This window comes from Parasteatoda tepidariorum, chromosome 4 (assembly GCF_982258835.1).
Source record: "Parasteatoda tepidariorum strain Cologne lab strain chromosome 4, Ptep-v5.0, whole genome shotgun sequence".
In the NCBI taxonomy this organism is placed as follows: Eukaryota; Metazoa; Arthropoda; class Arachnida; order Araneae; family Theridiidae; genus Parasteatoda; species Parasteatoda tepidariorum.
In genome coordinates this window covers 34,212,361-34,236,136 of record NC_141758.1, presented here as the reverse complement: position 1 = coordinate 34,236,136, position 23,776 = coordinate 34,212,361, and the positions used below count along the sequence as shown (strand labels likewise).

The 23,776-nt window shown below is 30.1% G+C and overlaps 1 protein-coding gene across 2 annotated transcripts in view; it reads left to right on the top strand.

The window, feature by feature from the left end:
* LOC147810877 (prolyl 4-hydroxylase subunit alpha-1-like) overlaps nt 1-23,776 on the top strand; it is a 79,861-nt gene that overhangs the window by 9,914 nt on the left and 46,171 nt on the right. For both annotated transcript variants that reach the window (XM_087160902.1, XM_087160903.1), the window contains exons 2-3: nt 14,183-14,374; nt 16,556-16,707. In XM_087160902.1, coding sequence (XP_087017028.1) covers nt 14,193-14,374; nt 16,556-16,707 — 334 coding nt within the window. In that variant the 5' untranslated portion in view covers nt 14,183-14,192. The remainder of the gene's footprint in view (nt 1-14,182; nt 14,375-16,555; nt 16,708-23,776) is intronic.

Genomic DNA, 23,776 nt, shown 5'->3' with positions numbered 1-23,776 from the left:
CTCAGAAACCCAACAGTATTAATTTTAAAAAAATATTTTTTTTTTTGTCTTTTTACCTTAATAGGAATTGAATTAAAAGTCTCCTGGGAACAGGTTCGCGAATAAGGTGAATGCTTATTATGTTGGCTCATGGCGGAAAATCAAACTCTGTTATTGGATAGTTTTTCTCACGTGAGGTCACTGAATAGATCAGACAAAAATAAACGCACTAAATACGTTAATATTCGTAAAATAACTTATATCATAATTTATTATTGTAATTTTAAATTATCATAGCGGGTTAATACTGCAATTTAAGTTCAAACATCTTCAACAAGGAACTCTTTAAATATATTTTTAGAACCATTGCAAAGAAATTCAGACTTAATTCGAAGAATTCAAGCTTTTTATCGTTTTCAACTAATTAGGAGAGAGACTTTAAAGTTTATTTTTGTAGCATTTTATTTTTTTAAAAATCTGTGCAGCAAATAATTAAAATCTGTGTTCTATTATTATATACGTTTTTATAATATTTTTTTTTTGAAATTTAAGATAAGTTTAATTTCTTAATTTCTCCTTTAGCAGTTTAAAATATTTTTTTTTCATAGTCTATTTAACAAGTATTTTAAATTATTTGTATACTATTTATATTTTTATTATTTTTATTAATTAAAATTAAAAAATCAGTTTCGATATATTTTTGCGTTTTTTCCGATGACACGAACTGTGGCATTTTAACAATTTAAGTACAGTTTTAAAACTTCGAGCGGTTTTAATTTTAAAATGAAGTTAAATTTAAAAATCAAAATTTTTGCTTGTTAGTTTAGAGTAAACAGGCTTCCACTTTTTAATTTCGTTTAGGATGCTGTCAACACAGGTATTTTGAAATGTTTAAAAAGTGTACGACTTTCAGAAATCGAGGTGCTTATATTTATACAAACGTGACATTAAGTTTCATGTTTAAGATATGCAAACATTTTGAACTGACGAAGACTCGCGTAATTTAAACTTTGCGTGTAATTCCACGCATAGCTAACGAAGTCTAAATAAAGAGACGTTATTTATTTTAGATGCAGGCGTATTTGGGTTGATAAGAATGCAACAAGAATAAGGAAGTTTATTGGAATGATTCATTGAAACTGGTGTAGCAATATTGAATAATTAGATGAGTTCATTTAGTTCAGGAAGTTAGATTTATAAAATTGATCACTATTTTTTTTTATAATCTCCTGTTTAGTTACAACAAACTTTTTGATAAAGAAATGGTGTAACAATATCCTAAAGAGAAATAAATGTTTACTATAATAATAAATAATGTAAAATAAATGTTAATTCGAATAAAATAATCAATTAAATGTTATTATTTTAAATATTTAACTACATATTTTATACAGATATGTGACTAAAATGATTCTTTAGGATAATAACAATATCCTAAAGAAAAATAAATGTTTACTATAATAATAAATAATGTAAAATCAATGTTAATTTTAATTAAATAATCAATACAACGTAATTATTTTAAATATTTAACAACATATTTTATACAGATATGTGACTAAAATGATGTGATTTATAATTGTTTGCTACCAGCCAGCGTTTTCTATGTAGAGTATACAAGAGGGGAAAAAAAAAACCAGAACCACTCTGAATAATTTTCGAATTTTATAATTGGATCTTCGCTTTTTGTGATTCATTCGCGAGAAGGTGACCTCAAGTCTGCTAATTGATAAGTGCAGGTGATATTGTAAGTTAGGAAATAACACACAAAACGCACTTTTTCGTAAAAAGTATACCATTTTTATGATGGATTTGGATCTCTGACCCTAGAAACATAATGGATAGCTGCAATCTGGGAAATATGGTCGCCATAGTTTTATCAGGAGAGCTATCCAAAGTTTGAACCTCTTAATGTTAGTTTTATTTAATCGAAAGAGACAGAGAGATAGACAGAGAGAGGTAAAGATAGATAATACTTTGGATTTTGATATGTAGCTGGAAAATATTACCACTGGAAAATATTTTTGTAGATTATGCTGATAGATAGATGATGATGCCACTGAAAAACCAAGAAACGTACTCTCTGCCTCAAAAATTCGCTTTATTCCCAAGCAGGCTTGCTTGCATGGGCAAGTAGCATAAGTAACAACGAAAACTTTTTAAATAAGAATAAAAATTATAAATGAGTTTGACCACCACTATATGGAAATAATTACAACAAATATACAAAAGCATGATTAGCTTTTTCGAAAGTGAATTTCAGCTTAAACTACAGAGATGCCCACAGCTCCGGACACGCCAAAATAATTGCAAATACGGTATATAACTACTAAGTAAATTTGGCAAATATTTGACTATTTTTGCTTGCTTTTTATAAGGTATAGCATGACATGAGTACTATAAAGTGGTGAATTACATAAGCCTACCAATTATTTAGAAATAGGGATGGATAAAAATCTACTAAATTGAATTTATTAAACCAAGAATCACAATTGATAAACTACCACTTTAAAATATATATTTGCTGTCCGGAGCAGGTTGGCATCTCTGTAAATTTGAGTAAGATTGTTTTTTGGTTGTTGTTTTACTGCCACTTGGAAAATCCATTCTCTGTAAGTGTGTGAGTTGGTAGGCATGCAGATGATTTCTGCTTAACGAAACTGTATTTCCGAGGTTTTCAACAGTCTTGGTAGGATTCTTTTAGTCCTCCTGAAAATTAGCAAATGTATGATTTGGTTTAACCAGAGATGCCAACTTACTCCGTACAACAGATAAATATTTTCGAGTAATATTCTTTAAATGTATGATTCTTGATTTAGTAAATTCGGATTATGGATGGTGCTTTTTACACAAGGGAGCGCTGCAAGCTCTTGACTGCCTATACTTCCGGGTTACTGCTTTTGGTGTGTTTTGAAGCCATTTGGCTCATAAAGTGGTCATTTTGTTTTGAGACTCTCTTGAGTAGTATTTTTTGTACACGTGTATTTGTTTCCTGATTTATTATTTGCGTTTAAAAGAAGAATCGTGTCATTTTAAGACCTGTCACTTCCAGACGTTAGAATTGTCATTTGAGGAAAAGAATCGTTATAAAACACTTCTGGCCTTGTCAACAATATACCAACTTCGAAATTTAAACGTACATGATGATTTGTAAAACGAACTTAATCTCACAGCTCGAACACTATATTAACACAAGCGTATAATAGTGCGATATGGCAAGGCTTGCACCAAGAACAAACAGTAATAAACAAGTAAAAAGAGGCCAAATCAGAGCTGCCAAAAAAAGCGAGTTCCTTCTAAATCTAGCAACCATGTCACCTTTTTTAACAATACATACCTAAATAACTAAAATAAATTTTCACTTCAAACTCCCCAGAATTACTTAATATATCATTAATATCTTATGAAATTATATAAATTTTTTTTTATTAAAAACAAAATTATCTGTTTGAAACTATCACCTCGAAGAATAAGCTGTAGTAAACAGCTGTATACTTCTTAACCGGAAATGGAGCCGGTCAAGAGATAGAGATTGTTGTTGTTTACATTTACATTGAAAATGCCATTCAAAGGGTTTTTACTCACCCTACTTTGAAAAAAAATCAAAAGCTTATGTGATAGGTGATTTTTTTTACAGTTAAGCAGTTTTGCGCCCTTTAAAAAGTTAACAAAATTAACTGAAAATCTGCAGGTATTAGTTTGCAGTTCACAGCCATTTTTTAAAATATTTTGTCGAATCCGGGGCAGTTTGCATTTCAGGTTTTACTACCATTTCTGTCTTCTTCTCTTTTTTAGAGTTCAAACAGCCCAGCAGAAAATATATAGTTAATATAGTTATTTTCAATAACAAGCTATTTTAAATATTTCTTAAAACTTAACCCTTTCGCGCCGACTGTCACAAATGCGTGACAGCATAAGATCGTATCAATCAGGGTAAAAATATAAAACTGGTAATCAAAGTATTTCTTTAGCAGTTTATTTGTGGGCGGAGTTATAATTGTTTGATTTATTTAATTCACCATTTCTTTGTTCAAAATAAAACTATTTAGTTATACTTTGAATTAACATTGATTATATATATGTTTAAACTAACAATAATTAAAGTAAAAGCAAAGTAAGTCTGTCAAATCAGCAACGACTACATTTAAGTTACCGTTTTTTATTTAATTACAACTTGATTCTGATTTTGCATGAATGCTTTTCTGAATCACCCGTCCCCAAGGGGTTAAGTTAGTAATTAAATGAAAAATTATCAACTTAGATAAAGCATTAATGATCAACCAATTTTTTTTAAAAAACTATTGTTTACTGCAAAGTGTTGTGCAAACACAACAAGAGAGGGAAAGATATAATTGCAAATCCTACTTTTTTTGGTGCATAAAACTTTCTATATCAAAATAAAGTGCATTATCAGTAATAATAATTGTCGAATATAAATAATTGTCTCAAACGGTATGTTAACAATATTTTATAATATATTTTTCTTTTATTTTTATTAATATTTTTATTTTTATTTTTTGAAAGCAAGAAAAAAGGTTTTCAGGACATAAAGATAATGAAATATGTAGATATTTTATTTTTGGCACAGTTTATAGCGTGATTAGATTGTGTTCTTCGTCATGAAAGAAAAGAACTATAATGTTTCGTGTCAGTAAGTTTGCGTGTCTAAGTGATCACAATTTGAAATAAGCTCTTTTAATTTAGTCAATAGAATGCTTTTTTTTAACTTCGTTTTCTGCCCTTTATATAGTCAATGAATTTCTGAGATTGTTACTTCGTACTTTAAAAACCATTAAAATTTGAATTATTAACTTTTTGAATCTTACTTAATTGAGTCAATGAAATATTGTCTTTCTTCTCTTGATAGTTACTAAAGATTTGAGGTTATAATGTAGCAATTTAATAATTAGTTACGATGTTATTATTTTATAACCGACGTTGACCCTATTTGGTTTTACGACTACCAATGTTTTTCTCCGGAACCTGTGTAGTTTTGAACCTAATCCAGAAGACAAGGAAACTCCTGGATCAAGTATATGGAGATGTTCGCTTTCGTGGAGGAATTTTTAATGGAACTAACCCGCATTTGTGTTAGGTGATCAAAACCACGAAAACCTCACACTGTTAGCCTAACGGCAAGGGGACTCAAACCGATTATCCGTCAACCACTGAGGATATTTTACCCCAGCACCGTGTTCGGGTGCGAACAGGGTGAAGAATTCGTGTCGACCAGCTATGGTTAGGATTCAAACCCAGTTCATCTCATCAGGAGGTGAACGCTCTATCTATTGTGCCACCACGGCTCACGATGTAATTTGTAGTATTAAAAACTCATGATTACATTGTTAAATGTTAGTCCTAAAAAAGGACAGGATTTTCACTTAATAATGTTTGTCAAACAGCATGCATTTCAAACGCTATTATAATGGAAATTCAGCCACTCTTATATGAGAGCCTCTCCACAGTAATTAAAATTTTCTCATGGTATGTAATGAAGAAATGTGGATGAATAACGGTGAAAATTGGACGCGATGATTTCGTCCTCATTCTGCCAAATTTCTACCGTTATTGGAAAAATTCCTTAAGAAGTAACTAATCTTTGTGTATTTGATTCCTTGTTTTGTAAATTGAATTTAAGGAATATCCCTAACGACTACTTGTGAATGACTCAAAAGTGCTTATGAAATGTCGCTTTGGTCCTGCTTTTGCGTGGTAAGGCTTATAAATATTGGCAATCGTTCGTTGTAGTGGAACTGGGCGTCTGAGGTCTTACGGCCCTTTTCCCATTCATCTTGAAGTTAAACTTAGAAACATACATGACAAAATTAAAGTTCGGGGAGCAAATGGAGTTCTTGAGAAAAGAAAAATGGCACTTTGCCATTATTAGGCAATGACAAAATTACAAGGAATAAAAATGTATATGAAGAAGGTAAAATTAAAGTACAATGGGAAAATAAACACTAATGAATATTTACAGTTTGGAAATACATGCAAAAGGGGGGGCGAGTTAAATGTTGGAAATATCAGGGCTTCACACTACTAACTTTTTGCGAAATATTTTATAGAGTTGTAGGCTATAAAAACAGTGGTTTTTCAGAATTTTTGGTGATTTTGATATAGTTTTAAAAACAGCACTACAGGAGATCTAGAAAAAGGTTCATTGCAAAGGAAGTTGTAAACCCTTTACATGTAGTTTCATGGAAAATAAATTTAAATCAATACACTAAATCTCAGTACTAAATACTCCTCTAAATGTTTCCCTAAATTATCCAATCAAATTAAAAAAGGATAAAATTTTCACTATGGTACACCCACTTTTGCCTTTCTTTTCAAAATTCACAGAGGAGTTTTGTGTGACAGAAATATTCCGTTTGTTCATCATCTACCTTACTTATCCCCTAATTCTACTTTGTTTTCCCTCTCTCCTAATACAAAGAATACAGGGGATGGACGAAAATATGGAAACACTATGTTGGTCCTATGCGAAAAAAAAATTTTAAAAAATAATAAATAAATAAATAAAATAAATAAAAAATATCTTACAAAAGCAGAATTTTTTGCTACTTTTGCACGTACGTTAAAACTGTTGGGACAATTTTAAAGATCATGCTTGAAGATTTTAGAAATGGTACCACTTTTACGCAAGCGAAATTTGCTTCGATCAAAATAAGAGGAGGAAGTTAAAAACTCCTTTCCTTTTTTCAATATAACTCAAAATTCTTTCTTATATAAATTAACCCTTTCGCGCCGACTGTCACAAATACGTGCCAGCATAAAACTGTATCAATCAGGGTAAAAAAGTAAAACTGGTAATCAAAGTAATTCTTTAGCAATTTATTTGTGGGCGGAGTTATAATTGTTTGATTTATTTAATTCACCATTACTTTAGTTCAAAATAAAACTATTTAGTTATATACTTTGAATTTACAATGATTATGTATATGATTAAACTAACAATAATTAAAGTAAAAGCAAAGTAAGTCTCAACGATCACATTTAAGTTACGTTTTTTATTTAATTACAACTTGATTCTGATTTTGTATGAATGCTTTTCTGAATCACCCGTCCCCAAGGGGTTAATGTCCTTTAGAATGACTTCAAAATTGCTGGTATTAACCTCTTCGAGACGGGCGAGTCATATACATATCTGCCAACTCTTCCGGATTTTCCGGAAGATTTCATTTTCTTATTTAAAGTGGTAGTAAATATATACTATTTTTTCTTTTATAAACTTAATTTTTAAATGATTTTGATCACCACTATTCTTACAAAAATTAAGCACATATATTAATATGCGTTACTATCACGGTTGCAGGGATGCCAAGTGCTCCGCTTTCTGGAATAGTTTAAATAATGTGGTAGCAAATTATGTAGTAAAATTCGGTAAGGAAAGATAGTTACGCCAACTTTTTAGTGGAATAACCAGTAAATTGTTGCTTTAACGTTGCGTTTTATATGATACTTATAATTTTTGATATTTAGTGGTGAAAAAATTACTTAAAATGAAAAATACTAAACTATAAGTAACTTAAATTTCACTACCACTAGAAAATACTATGTTACTAAGCGGAGCAAGTTGGCATCTCTGCGGTTGTCAACTTAAGTTTTTTCAAATCCATTTTAATACCACTGGGAAAAATGATAATGGAAGGAATTAAAAGTTGGCAGGTATGCATATATACTTTTTCAGAGTGGCTACAATTACGGTAAGAAAGATGAAACTGGTAGCCTAGCTATTTTTACAGCAGTTTATTTGTGGGTGGGGTAATGATAGCTTTCTTCATTAATATCACCAAGACTTAGTTCAAACTAAAAATTATATAGTTACACTTTTAACAAACATAGATTGGACGTATAAGATTTAAAGTGAAAGCAAAAATAAGGTTGCCAAATTAGCCATGCCCTAACATAAGCTACAGCTTTTTATTTCCCCCCCCCATCCTTTTTCTGAATTCATACGAATATATTTAAGACTAGCTCGTCCGGAAAAGGTTAAAAAAGGAAATATTTACCCTTTGCACTCGAAGTCCTTTCAACAGTTAAAAAAATGAACGCAACCACTAACATTTTGAGCGATTTTTTACAAACTTACCTTATAATACCTGGTGATGAATGAATGAAGTGGTAGCTAAACATTAATATGAAAAAAATTTCACAATTAGAGTGATGGGTAACTGAACTCACAGGGGACAGTGGTCACTGACAATCACGTTTCGAGAAGAAATGTTTAACTTTCTTTCCTCATTTTATGTAAAATCTTCCCAAATCTTTTAGTGATAAAAGAAAAATTGTTTATGTAGAGTAAATAAGAAGTGTTTTCATGCTTTTGTTCAAAACTAATATGATTAAATTCTGGCATTTCAGAACTTTGAAACTAATGTGGCGTTAATGCTGGCACGTATTTGAGATAGTTGACTCCAATGGGTTATCTATCTAAAAAAAAATTAATAATTTTTAATTATTAGCAACTACCAGTAAAAAAATTATTGAATATATATCATAATATTTGAAAACTGATTTAATTAAATTTAGTCAATGAATATTTGTTCTCTAATCAACATTTGCCATAATTTTGAATAATGGTAGATGAGAAAAAAACTAAAGTGGTTATCATTATCCCTATTGTTTGTAATTTTAAAAGTACTCATTTTCTAATGCTGTTCCCCATTTAGGAATCGTGTTTCGAAAAGAGTACTTAATAGTAAAACAAAAAATTTTCATAGCTGCTAACTTTCCCAAAAATTTTATATTAGTGTTTAATGAGGTAGCTTTTCGAAAAGGTGTTTTCCTAGTGGTAGGTGATGTTTCGAAAAAATTTAGCCAACAACTAAAAACACTATCAGAGAGTAAGCTTAAATTATTTAAATTTAATTGTAATCGAAATTATTTTAAATTGTATTTATTTATTGAATGATAAAATGCAAAACTATAAATTTCGCTACCACAATTAATATAAAATCTTACAGAAAAACCGGAACAGTTGACAAGAATATTAATTATAATTAAAAAAATTAAATTAGTTTGAACTACCACTATATTGAAATAGTTTAAAAATACGTAAAGAGAATCGGCTAACATACCTGCCAACTCTTCCGGAAGATTTTATTTTCATATTTAAAGTGGTAGTAATACTCAGGTTATTCCAATTAACTTTTTGAATTATAATGATAATTATAAATGAGTTTGACCACCACTACATATAAATAATTACAACAAATATATGAAAGCACAATAATCCTTGCGCAAGCGAATCAGCTTGGTACAACATCTCTACATTACTCCTTAAAAAACTCAAAATATGCCAGAACAAAATCCTCAGGAAAATAACAAAAGCAAGATGGTTTATCCGCAATAAAAACATACATAGCGACCTCAACATAGATTTTTTAGATCATCACATTGCAAAGCAAAACTTCAGATTTTTTGAAAAGACCATATATTGTGACACCGCAGGATTCAACGAAGTTTTTACTTTCGAAAACTTAAGAGAAGACATAAACCTCAGGCCGATTGCAGCTCATTTTTGTAGTGACATAATTTTAACTAAAATACAAAATATTTGATTTCCTTTTATTCCAATTACCAGAAAGAACCACCTTAAAGATTAAATACAAGATGAATGGGAAAAAGGCCGCTAACGGCCCCAGGCGCCCAATTATAGTTCGATGATGATGATGATTGCGCAAGCGAATTTCAACGGGATCAAAATATAAATATATTTTTGAGTCAGATTGTTTTTTGTTTATTGTTTTACAACCACTCTGAAAATCCATTCTCTGAAGAAGTGAAAGTTGGCAGGTATGGGCTAATTATTTAAATCAGTATTAAGTGAGGCAAAAAGTAAATTAAGTGTTTACCGACAATATTACTTCAATGTTGCTTTACATACTACTACAGCATACCTGCAAACTCTTCCGGATTTTCCTCAAGATTTTATTTTCATATTTAAAGTTCTTGAATACATCAACAGTTTATACTTTCTGTCCTTTATATCCTGTCACAATGTTAATGATCGCTTTGGTTTAGCGATCCAACTTACTCCGTATTATTACTCGTTTTAATCCTATGTACTGCCTGCACATGATTCATTGTATGTCATACTGTACTTTCCTGCGATGTGTTGTAAAATTTTTCATTTGTGTCTTTGGCTCACTATAAGGGAAGCCCCGTCGGCATCGGCACTATAAGGCGGGACTCTCGGAGCATTTTAATTATTTTACTGCTGTTGCCATCAGACTCTGTAACGTTTACATAATGTTACTCTGTAATGTTACTTTTTGTATTTTATGTACTTTTCTGTTTTTCTTGATTTTAATAAACATTTACCCGTATGCCCTAAATTGGGGCAGGTCGGGGTAAATATTTCATATTTAAAGTGGTAGCAATACTCAAGTTATTCCAATTAACTTTTTGAATTATAATGATAATTATAAATGAGTTTGACCACCACTACATATAAATAATTACAATAAATATATCAAAGCATAATAATTCTTGCGCAAACGAATTTCAACGGGATCAAAATATAAATATATTATTGAGTCAGATTGTCTTTCGTTTATTGTTTTACAACCACTCTGAAAATCCATTCTCGGAAAGAGTGAAAGTTGACTGGTATACTACAGGGTTAAAGCTTTATTGAAGCAAGCAATTATTGGAAGGTGCGTGCTTTAACTCATTGCGGGAAGCATCCCCGAATGCAATAAGAAAAATATATTTTTGGTTAAATAATATCTTTCGATTTAACAATAAACAAAAGAAAGCTGTTTTCACTTCTGATAATAATTACTCAATAACAAGGCGGAGTAAATTATGTTTGTTTAATGTGGTGAATGCGAATTTAAAGTATGTTTAACAAATAAGTAAAAAAGGACCTCCCTGAACAACTTTTGATCTAATGATCAGACCTTCACGTTCTAGTATTAAATCTTAATGATTCAAGGGGGTGACCTCAAAAATGTTAATTAATTATTGCAGCCAATATTTTAGGCTACTAAATCACACACAAAACGTAATTTCTCTGATTAAACATACCGTTTTATGATTGATGTTGATCTCTGACCATCGAAACATAAGGGATAGCAGCAATCTGAGAAATAGATAGATAGACAGAGAGAGAGAGGAAGAGGAACTAATCTGTTGAACATATTTCATTGACGTTTGTAATTATACTTTCTTAATTTTAAATAAATGCGTTTTAAATAAAATGTCATTTATCACATGGGGAATTAATGCTTTCTCTAATTAAATATACGTTTTTTTTCGACGGATTTATAATTTTTGATTTTCTTTACTTTGGGGAAAGTAGAAATCTATTCAAAATGGTCCCAATACAGCTTAGCAGGTAAACAATCTTGATTTTATAAATAGGCATGTTTTTCATGTTATTAAATCCTTTTGTGTTCAATTTAACGTCAGTAAAAATCGTCGATCCAAAAATATTTCCAAGTGGAAAATATTTTCGATGTTATTTATTACAAATGTGACTTTTTTAAATCATAGTCAAAAGCATTTTGAACTGTAAGGTAGGGGAGAAGGGGCCTAATGTTGATATAGGGCTAAGGTAGACAAATGGAATGTTTCTGTTATTTATAACTGAACAATTCACTGTAAATTTCGGCTGACTGGCAAAACTGTGCAATGCTTTCATATACAATTATAACACAAAACACTAGATTGTTGAGAATCAAATAAAAAAAACAAGGGTTTTCGTCTCATCGATGCAGATGGTTATAAAAATCAGTCTAATAGTTGCTTAAAAATCTGATTATTATGGAAATTACATCTGTACTAAAATATAAAATCCAAAAAAAGCAGATGGGAAATTTTTCTTTTTATTCATGTTCAGAAATTTATCTATAATCGATTTTGTAAATTAAAGAAATTTCAATGATGAATAGCTGTGCCGCTTAGATGTAAATAACTGAAAATTAGTGCGAATTTGAAAAATTGCTGCTTGGAATTAAGCCGTATATAGAATAGTTTACCTTTAACGCAGAAAAAAAGAAAAAAAAAAAACACTGGAGTACTATGCTGCATTTAATCATCATAAATTATTATAAAAGATTAAAAGCATTATTTTTCACTTATTTTGAAATAAAAGAATGCGAAATAATAAAAAAGTCTTAAAAGTTAGGTTAATAAAATTTCTGTGTCAAAGAGTTAAGGTGTAGAAGTAACTTCTAAGTTTTTAGATTAATTTCAACTTCAGATTATTTTTATTCACTGTTTTTAACAAGGGAAGAATGTTAAAATGACTATGTGAATATGAATGACTATGAATGTAACTATGAATGTAATAATGAATGAATTAAATGTAATTATGAATGACTATGCTTATTATATATTTTAATAATTACATTTGACTTACCTTTTTCAATTAACGAGAAATGGTATTAACGAAAATGATTACACGGAGTCGTATGGACACATAGACGAGTGGGGCAAATGTGGACATGTTAATAGTAAAGAGTCTTTTGATGGTTGTAAAATGACCCTAATGTTAGCAATAATTTCCATTAAGATACTACTTTAACGTTCAGGAGTCCAGCAGGGCACAACTCTCTTAGCAGGCATATTTTATTTACAAAAGAACATACAGAGGTTGATCAAACTAAAAGAAACACTTCTATAATAAATCTATTAAACAATTTTTCTCTTAACAGCAAACGTTTCGAAAGATTTTACATGGCAAAACTTTTGGCATAATTTAAAAAGTCATGCTTGAAGTTTTTATGAATGGTTTTTATAAAATTTGCATCTCCCAAAATAAGTAAAGAGCTGACTCAGGGGATAAAGCGCTCGCCTCTTGATGAGTTTACCCAGGTTCGAATCCCAGTGATGGCTGGTCGATATGAATTCTGCACCTGGGTTGAAAAGATCACAGTGTTGACGTAAAATATCCCCTGTGGTAGACAGAATAGGTTTCAGTCCCCTTGCTGTCGAGATAAACGTCGAAGGCTTTCGTTGTTTTCCTCACCATATGATGCAAATGTGGGTTTGTTCCATCAAAAGTCCTCCACGAAGACTAGTTTCCCCCAATGTTTGATTCAGCAGTTCCCTTGTCCTATGGGTTGGGTTCAAAATTGCAAAGTTATGGAATTGAACATTGACTCGGAAACTTTTTAGATGATTAAAACATTTTTGTACAAAATTATGAATTTCGATAATCTTAAGATAATTCCATGCAAAAATTAACTTCTAGTAAATATTTATTACTTGCTATTATTTTACTTAATAACAGTCGAAAAAAATTTGAATTGTAAGGCATTCGATTTTTTACATCATTTCAAAGAATATTATTTTACATAATCTGACAAAACATAACTGGCAAAATACAAAATCAGAGGGAACGCGGTTTAATAGTCACCGAGAAATCGAATATTTAAAGCACGACATTTTTAAAATTTCAACTGCGAATAGTAGAAGATCTGATCATTATTCAGGGTGATCCGTCTTTTATTTTGTATACTGTACACTAAAAAATAAATAAATAAATAAATTGAAAAAAAACATAAAAGAAACTTAGATATTTTCAGAGTTCACTGACTGAGGCCCTATAGGGAGGTTTATGTGGGAACAATTTTCTTCGTAATTTCAAAATTCAATTCATACGGGTTTCTTTGCCTAGTTACAAAATTATTAGTCTATTTAGGCAATATCTGCTTCACTTGTGGCAAAAATCACTTGCATTTGTAACGGAATTTCAACCGTAGTAATGCACAGCGGTAGGAGGAAACTGTCAACACACTTTTTACTGTCGTTACAGAAGCAAGTAAATAATTTCTGTGCTTACTGCCTCATACATTATTTTAAAATCTTATTATTTTACAAGTAAATGATTTTTGGTGCTTACCGCCTCTTACATTTTTTTGAATCTTATTATTTTATAAGTAACCAATTTTTAGTGCTTACTGTCTCATACATTTTACTATACAGCACACTAAGCAGTGATAAAAGCTATTTTTATTAAATTTTAAAGCACGAAAAGGTTTTTCCTTGCCTTCTATTCTGAATATATCTGAATTTCTAGATGTATTAGAAGTTACATCATTCAGATTAATTCATTTATATGAATACTTTTGGTTATAGAGTTTCTAAATTGAGTTATTTTTCGAATTATTTTTAAAATTGATTTAATTTTTCTGGATTAAAAACTAATAACTTCCACTTTTACAAGTAAAATGTTTCATTCTTTCAACAGATAATACGCCATGAAGTGCCATTTTCCCCAACTTATCACAATCATCCTCTCCTGTTGCTTTCATGTAGGACTGTCCGAGTTTTATACTGCAATAGCAGAATTAGAAAAACTGTTGGAAACTGAAGCAAAAGTTGTAAACTCGTTAAACACTTACTTAAGGATTGAAGAAGAAAGACTACAAAAGGTGAAATGGTAATATATTTAAACTTCTTTTTAATGAACTTCACTTTATTGATTTTATTTCGTTTTCAAATACTACATATATTTTGTGATACGAATATTAGCCTGACTATTTTAAACTAACGCTATCATACTTTCATTTTTGATAAAATGTCAGGGAAATTTTTATTAAAGACATAGCTTGAAATGCGTGTTTAGGAAAAAGGGAATAGCTATGCACCTTTAAAAAAAACATTAAGGTTACATTTTCCGACATTTGCAAAACATGGAAAAATAAGTACTTAGAAACCCTCCCACAGTTAGCCCGACGTTAAAAGAAATTCATCTACCAATGAGGATGCGTTTTGTTACCCCTATAGTCGGTGTAATTCAGAAGTAGGATATGAATCGGCTAACTGTCACCGGAATTAGAAAATGGTGTGCTGCATAGGGAATAGAGTGTTTTATCCTCTCAGCTATTACGTTCTGGGATTAGTTAAATTTGAGAAGTCAAAGAACCGAATTCACTGTTTACCTACCGGACTCTTATTTTGCAGTAATGGGAAAAGCGCCTTTAAAAAAAGTATAGTAGTATGTTTACATATAAATTATATGGATATATTATTCAATTAACAACCAATTTAGTAAAAAAACATAGCAGTTGCTAAATTTTAGAACGTGATATGTAGCACAAGGTATGTATATTCTGGTTGATAGAAATATTCAGCTTTTCCATCTGTAATGGCTAAGCATGAAAAATTTGAGTTCCTCTAAGTTATTTGAGTTTTGAAAAAAAGACATGTTCTAAAAATGGAACATTGTCTCTTAAACTTTTACAGGGCTCCTAGTGATCCATGTTCACGAATAAACCCATTATTAAATCAAAAGGGAATTTCTATGATATAATAAATACATTTTAATAAATGAATTTTACTCTCTTTTTAATTGTTCTAGATTATCACTGAAAGCCTTAAAATGGGACAAATGTGTTTTCTTAACCCTTAATCATACCTGCCAACTTTTAATCCCTTTCATTATGATTTTTCCCAGTGGTATTAGAAAGGAATTAAAATTTCAAATTTAAGCAAAAAATACGTTGTTTTTGAAAAGGCTTAAGCTGACAACTATGATAATAGCACATATTAATATATATGCTTATTTTTTTAAGAATATTGGTGATCAAAATCATTTAAAAATTAAGTTTATAAAAGAAAAATTAGTATGTATTTACTACCACTTTAAATATGAAAATAAAATTTTACGCCAAATGCGTAAAAGTTGGCAGGTATGCCTTAATCCATTAATGCTCAATCACAAATATTGTAGTTATGTAAAAAACGTGAAGTGCCTTCACGAAAAAATTACTTGTGCATATAGGGTTGTTCAAAATAATGGAAATGCTTCGATATGAATTTTATGTGAACAATCTTTCTTTTGGTAACAAATGTTTTGAAAGGTTTCACATCGCAAAGCTATTGCACGGTTTTAAAGACCATGCTAGAAGCTTTTCGAAATGCCATTTTTACCCATGTAAAATTCGGAGCAATGAAAATGAGCAGTGGAAGTTAAAACTTTTTAGTTTTGTTACTAACAATTGTGAACTTAATCTATAGGGTTGCCATTTTTGCATGAGAATCTTTTTTAATTACGTTGGTATTGAAAAATGAAATAAGCTTTTAATTTCCAACGCTCATTTTGGTGGGTAAAAATTTTGCAGGGCTAAAAATTACATCATTTTTAAAAGATTCATTTATGATCTGTCAAACTGTTGCCATTTAAAATCTTTAAAACATTTGCTATTAAAAGAAAAATTATTTACATAGAGTTCGTATGGAAGCTTTTCCATTATTTTGATCAATTCTTGTATATGCTACTCATGCTACAACCTTTTTGTTTTTTGGAGAAATTAACTTTTATTTTAAAAAGACGTCAGTCCAATTAGGTGAGTTATACCGATGGTTCAACTTTGATGCATTATTTTTTCCAACATTAAAACATAATAAAAAGTACTTACATTTATTAAAAGATAAATTATCTTCATAATAATTTTGTTTGTGATTTTTTTTTCTATTCAAAAGATATCTTTTCTGTTATTCTAAGTAAATCAAATAACCCTTGTTACCCTATTATAGTCATAACAAATGTAAACCATATTAAGATATTTTTCATTGAATTATTGTAATAATACTAAAAAAATATTCTTTATTACTTCAGGCTAAGTCAGCAATATGCAGATCTTTATAATGCAGCCAATAAGGACGTCGAAACATTTTTGTCGAATCCTGTTAATGCATACTTATTGGTTAAGCGATTGTCAGCTGACTGGGAAACAACCAATCAAATTGTTGAAAGTCTTGAAAGTAGAGGTAAATTATGAAATATTGAACTAATTTCGAACTGTAGGAGAACAACGAATGTATTTTTTACTGACATAAATTAGTAACAAAATAATTAAAATCAGAAATTAGCATACAATATTAAGTTAACATGCCTCTATTTATGCAAAAGTGTCATGATACAATCTTACTTTAATTAGGTCGTGATACCAAAGAATTATGTTAGGATTTTTAATGTTATAAATTAAGAGTTGGTTGTTAAGCCGTAATAAATTTAACGAGAGCTTTTTGAACAACTATTAAAAGAATTTGAATGAAATCTTTTTTTTTTTTCAATCTGCATTTATTATTACTCTTTTCAGTAAGTTAAAGAAAAGCAGGACTAATTTTTTCTTTCTTTCTTTATTAAATGTGTGGGTTTATTAAAAAACATCTGAGTGAAGCAGCTGGTTGGATTGCAACTTATACTTCTCGTTGGAAATTAAGGTTTATGGGTTTGATCCTAAAATACTGGTAGCAGTTCAACTTGTACACGCAGTGTTTAGGTTCATCTAACATCTAAAATGCCAATTTTGTTTAAATTATTTACTTATTAATTTCAGTATATTAACCCTTTGCAATTGCACTCGAAGTCTTTTCAACAGTAAGGACGCGACCACTAACATTTTACTAACTTACCTTATAATACCCGGAGATCACTGAATGAAGTGGTAACTAAACATAAAAGATGAAAAAACAATTCACAATTTGAGTGGTGGGTAATTTAATGGTGACTGACAGTTTTGTGGCGTAACTACCACTATAAAAGTTTAACATCATTCACTAGTATATAAAGCATGCTAACTTGATTTTAACAAGAGGTACCTTTTAATAGATGACGGTTGGTATTGTCGAAAAGCTCCGCCCCACATTGGTGACCTTCGAACGTGATTTGCTCACGCAAGTAACGCCCACTTCGCAATCTCTTAACGGTTACGCCTACTTCGATGGATAGTCCACATTGTACGGTGACTCTCTCCCGGTCTTTCACAAGTACATCAACTAGTGAGATCTGTTCATCGAATTATATTCCTGATGAAATTCTGGTGGGGGAGTACTGTAGCGTATCTACCACTACAAAATTACAACTACAATTCACAAGTATATAAGACATGTTAACTAGACTCTATGTCGGGGTACCATTTCATAGATGACGGTTGACATGGTCTGTAACAGAGTTGGCCAAAAATGTAATCGATTACATTTTTGGATTACAGTAATCAATTACTTGTAATCATGATTACAATTTTCAAAAATTTTGATTACAGCTGTAATCATGATTACAATATTGATTACAGTAATCAATTACTTGTAATCGTGATTACAAAGTTTGATTACAGCTGTAATCATGATTACATAGTCGATTACAGTAATCAATTACTTGTAATCATGATTACAATTTTCAAAAAATTTTGATTACAGCTGTAATCATGATTACAATTTTGATTACAGTAATCAATTACTTGTAATCATGATTCCAAGTAATTGCGATTACAAGTAATCACAACAAAAACGATTACAAGTAATTATGATTACAAGTAATCAAAATATATGATTACATGTAATTTGATTACAAGTAATTTGATTACATGTAATTTGATTACATGTAATTATGATTACATGTAATCTAATTACACGATTACAAGACTATTGTATTCTTATAAATGATTATATTTTACAGTAGATAGTAGAATGCATTTTATAATGATACATTTTGCACGTATTAACATGTACTGCATTTTGTACGTAGTATTTGTATACGTACAAATGAATGTAACTGAAATGTATGTATATATGATTTTACCTAGTGCATATGTTCAGACATTTTAGTATCACACACATGTACATACACTTATATTGTAGGTATAAAATATATGTACGTATGTATATAGATAATAATTACGTATGTATGTGCAAACAATGTAGGCATGTACATTTATACACAATGAATATATGCATTTTATGCAAATATTTGTGTATGTAAAATGTATATCTATGTTCATGTACGCATGTATATACAAGTACTTGTGTTTGTACGAACATACATACATTGTCTGTACAATGTATGACCCATCATGTATGTGCAATTTATTTATGAACAGTACAATATATGTATGCATGTACAATATAGGTATATCTGTAGGGTGTACAATATAGGTATATCTGTAGGGTGTACAATATAGGTATATCTGTAGGATGTACAATATATGTATGTATACATGTACATGATATGCATGTCCAGTGTATTTATGTACATGTATATAATATGTTCATGCTCAATGTAAGTATCCAAATATGCATAATACATTTGTGAACTATTGTACGTACATTGGGCGTATTTATATTTCACATATATTCATACATGCATAACGTACGTACATGCACACATTTGAGATGCATATATTGTACAGATATATATACATATAGCGTACAGATGTATATACATATAGCGTACAGATGTATATACATATATCGTACAGATGTATATTCATATAATGTACATATGATGAAATCAACATATAATGTTCATATAATGTACATATGTGTGTACATATACAGTACGTATGTGCATAAATATATTGGGCATAATTCTTTCGTACAAATTTTACATGTGTACATGCATGCTATCCCTATCTATGCATATGGTGCAATGTATATATGTCCAATGAATGTATCCACACGTGTACAATACACATATGTTCCATGTATGCATATCCATATGTACTATATATGCACGTACAATACATGAATGTATGTACATACATTGTACATGCGTACATACATTACACGTATACATATGTACATTACATTTATGTCTAAATATGTGTACAACGCAATAAATAAAATGCATGTAAGTTAACTTTTAATGACTCAAGCAAGTTAAATGACAAAATCAAACGATATTTAAATTCAGTTTTCAGCTTTAATTGTTCTATATCATTTTGAAATTCTCTGAATAAAAAATTATTTTCAGGTATTTTCATGAAATGTTTGACAATACAGATTTATTTTTTTTATAACATAATGCCTGATTCATAGAAATTTTTTAAATGGTAAGAAAAACGGTAAATTTTATGTGTGGAATTAATATTTAGAAATTCCAAATAAAATTATCGTTTGCTTTCTAAAAAATATGAGGTCGAGTTTCATATACCTTAGAATAAATTTTAAAACAAATTTTAATAACTTTACTCATATAAATTTTTTTAATGTATGCACAATGTATGTGTATATTGTAATTACATATATTTAAATGTACGCACGTATTTGTACATTACTTGTAATTATGTACATGTATACGTTGTATGCACATACATACATTGTGCATATAACTATTTTTTTGTACATCCATGCATTACATGCGCATAAGTATTAACAAAGTATGTAGTTATACAAGTACATACGTAAGTTGTACATAAGTACATACTTTGCGTGCACATATATCGATGTACATATAAATATGCATGTATACATGTACGCATTTTATTTACGCAACTATGTGCATATATTGTACCTTTAAATAGCATTCTTACATATTGTACGCAAATACGTACAATTTTATATACAAACGTACATTGTATATACGTGCTATTATCGTAAATTTATACAATATATGCACTTAAGTACATAAAAGCATGCAAACGCATAAACATTATTTTCATATACGTTCATACATACATTGTCTATGCATACAAAGATACAAAACATTGCCTTTTTGTACAAACTAACATACATGCGTACATGTATCATAAATGCATAATTATATGTACTAAGCATATGCGCATTGCATTAAGTATATTACAATATAATTATGACTATTGTACGTACAAACAACATTTGTGCATACATTGTATGTATAGGAATCGCAAATTGTACGTTCATGCGTGCGTACATTCTATGTACATAAAAATATGTAAACACATGAAAACTTACATAAAAAATTTGACTATAGTATACAATCGTAATAACTTGTAATCGTATAGTTTGATTACAAGTAATCACAATTACATGTAATCAAATTACACGTAATCATGATTACATGTAATCATATATTTTGATTACTTGTAATCATAATTACTTGTAATCGTTTTTGTTGTGATTACTTGTAATCGCAATTACTTGTAATCATGATTACAAGTAATTGATTACTGTAATCAAAATTGTAATCATGATTACAGCTGTAATCAAAATTTTTTGAAAGTTGTAATCACGATTACAAGTAATTGATTACTTGTAATCGTGATTACAAGTAATTGATTACTGTAATCAAAATTGTAATCATGATTACAGCTGTAATCAAAATTTTTTGAAAGTTGTAATCACGATTACAAGTAATTGATTACTTGTAATCGTGATTACAAGTAATTGATTACATAGCTGTAATTATCTGTAATCAATTACAGTTGTAATCGATTACTGTAATCAACGGCCAACTCTGGTCTGTAACTACTCTCCCCACATGTTAAACGTAAGACAACATGCATTTTTAAATTTGAGCTCTTGTGAGATATTTTTCAGTGATAAGAAATTAGAACAGAAAATTTTAATTTAAATAGAATATTTATTAAATTCTTTCAGTACTTTTAAGAACATAAATTTTTTAAATTTTGAATGACTTGAACTAAACTGAGGCTCATGCAGATGGGTGTCAAAATGATACGGACGCTTCTGTACTAACTCTATTTAAGCAATTTTTAAACAGCAAATGTTTTGGATGATTTTACAAGAAAAAAAAATATTGGCGCATTTTGAAAGATCATGCGTGAAGCTGTTAGAAATAGTGTTCGCTCTACCCATGCAAAATTTGCACCTCCCAAAAAAGCATAGGAAATAAGAGCTTACTTCGTAAATGAAATTTGCTTCAACCGAAAAGAGGGGTGGAAGTTCATAAAATTTCTTTCTATTTTTGATTCCAGCAGTTTTGAAATTATTTTATAGGACTGCAATATTTTTTATAAGAATGCTTTTAGAATTCTAATGTTATTAAGATGCAATGAAGCTTTACATTCTCGTTCTCATTTTGGTCGATGCAAATTTTGCATAGTTAAAAAGAACACTATTACTAAACGTTACAAGTATGATTTTTTAAATTTTGCCATATGAAACATTTGCTGCTAAAAATATTTACATAGAGTTAGTACAGAAATATCCGTATTGTTTTGTAACTCAATATCTGTATATGCAACGCCTACAACGAAAGCCACCATCCTGTTTCTTAAGGTAATCTGATTAAACCTCTATGAAGAAGGTCAAAGTAAATTGTAGATCACTTCACTGCTTCACTCTAGCCATGACCGCTACACTACGCCTTAGGCAGCGCAACGGTCATTAAATAATGAATAGATTATTGTTCTGCAATTTCAACGACCATCTATAAAATATATGAATTGAATATATTTATATTATTTATTTACTGGTGAAAACAATGTACTTAAAGTTTAATTCAAAGGATTCAAAATAGGCGTTACTTTCTGCTTTCTCATATCAGAAAATAGCGCCTCCCCTCAATATGATCCAATTCTGTTTTTACTTTTTAACACGTTCACGCCGGGGTGACCCACCGGTGGTTCACGCTAGATTGTCTCATCTTGGCAGCGCACTGGAGTAAAAACTGGTAACAATAAATTTCATTTTTTAGTTTTTTTCTCCCGGAATAATAAAAATCCGTAACTACCAATTGTTTTTAACGGATGCAATTTTTATATGGAATTGCTTCTTCGCCGTGATAAATTTCCTTACAGTGAATTGTTACTGTTGAGAATAGTTTAACTCCTCCCGAATATTATCTAATATTGAAATAGTTCTTCTACCACTACCAATATTTTCACTTTTCCCGGAGTGAGCATGTTAAACTTCTCTGAAGAAAAAAAAAATTTAGCCTATTAACACTTCCGAAAAAGCGAATTCCGATTGAAAAATTTAGTCAGGTAGTACACTGACAAGCGCAACCTTAAACCCTTCATACTAGTTCCTAGTTTCAAATGCAAGCGCCTGCCGCTATCGCAGCACGGATTTTCGAATATAATTTCAGTCTGATTGAAATAAAAATCGGTGATTGAGATAATGTAAAAAAAAAAAAATTAAAATTGTAAAAAAATTTAACAAAAAAGTAAAATGAATAAAATAAAGTTAAATGAAATCTTTAGCCTGGAAGTTTTGATTAATCCGTTTTGTCCCGAATTTATATGTTGAAATGATACAAAAAGTGGTTTTATGGAAGAAGTGGTAAAATATTTTATCGAAATTAATTGGTTTTTCTACATTTAGAGCATTCAAAAAGCCTTTGATAGATCAAGAAGTACTTGCTCTTTATAATTCTAGATCTACTCAGAAATAACTAAATCATCGTGGTATCTGAGAATCTCTTAATTCACCCAGATAAATGAAAATACTGAAAAAGGTTTTCCACCGCAATGAATGCCTTTAAAAAAAGGAACTGTCCTAAATATATGACGCTGGGCGTTAACCGGTTAAGCTAACGTATTCTGTTTCCCCAGCTGACGCGAACTTCGGCTGGATTGCTAGGATCATTGCTTACAAAATCCCGTGAATTTACAGCTTCAAGTAGCTTCCGATCAAATAAAAGAAGTTATTGGGTTCCATTCTTTGTTATAATTGATGAGTTTGATGTCCAGTATCCGTTTGAGGTTTGCCGCTTCACTATTGCTGGCCTCCTTATAAAATTTTGCCTTAAGTTTTTGAATAAAATCACTCGCTTTATTGATGTAGAGATCTTCGTGGATATTTTCAATGGTTGTAAATTTTGGAGCATTAATTATTTGTCTTAGAATTTCAGTTAATGTAGTATCTGTGATGTTAATTAAACGCTTGGTTGCAGTTGCCCAGGCAGGTGATGCATGAGTCATTATAGCTCTTATATAAAGCATATGCATGAGCCTCTTGTTATATAGACTGAACGTTGATCTTCTATTTAGGAGTGGAAAAAGATGGAAGTGATTCTTGCTTTTCGAACACTTTCCTTTACATTGTCATGCTAAGTTTGTTTTCATTTATGATAATGCCGAGATATTTGGTTTAACTAGTAAGATTTCTTCAATAA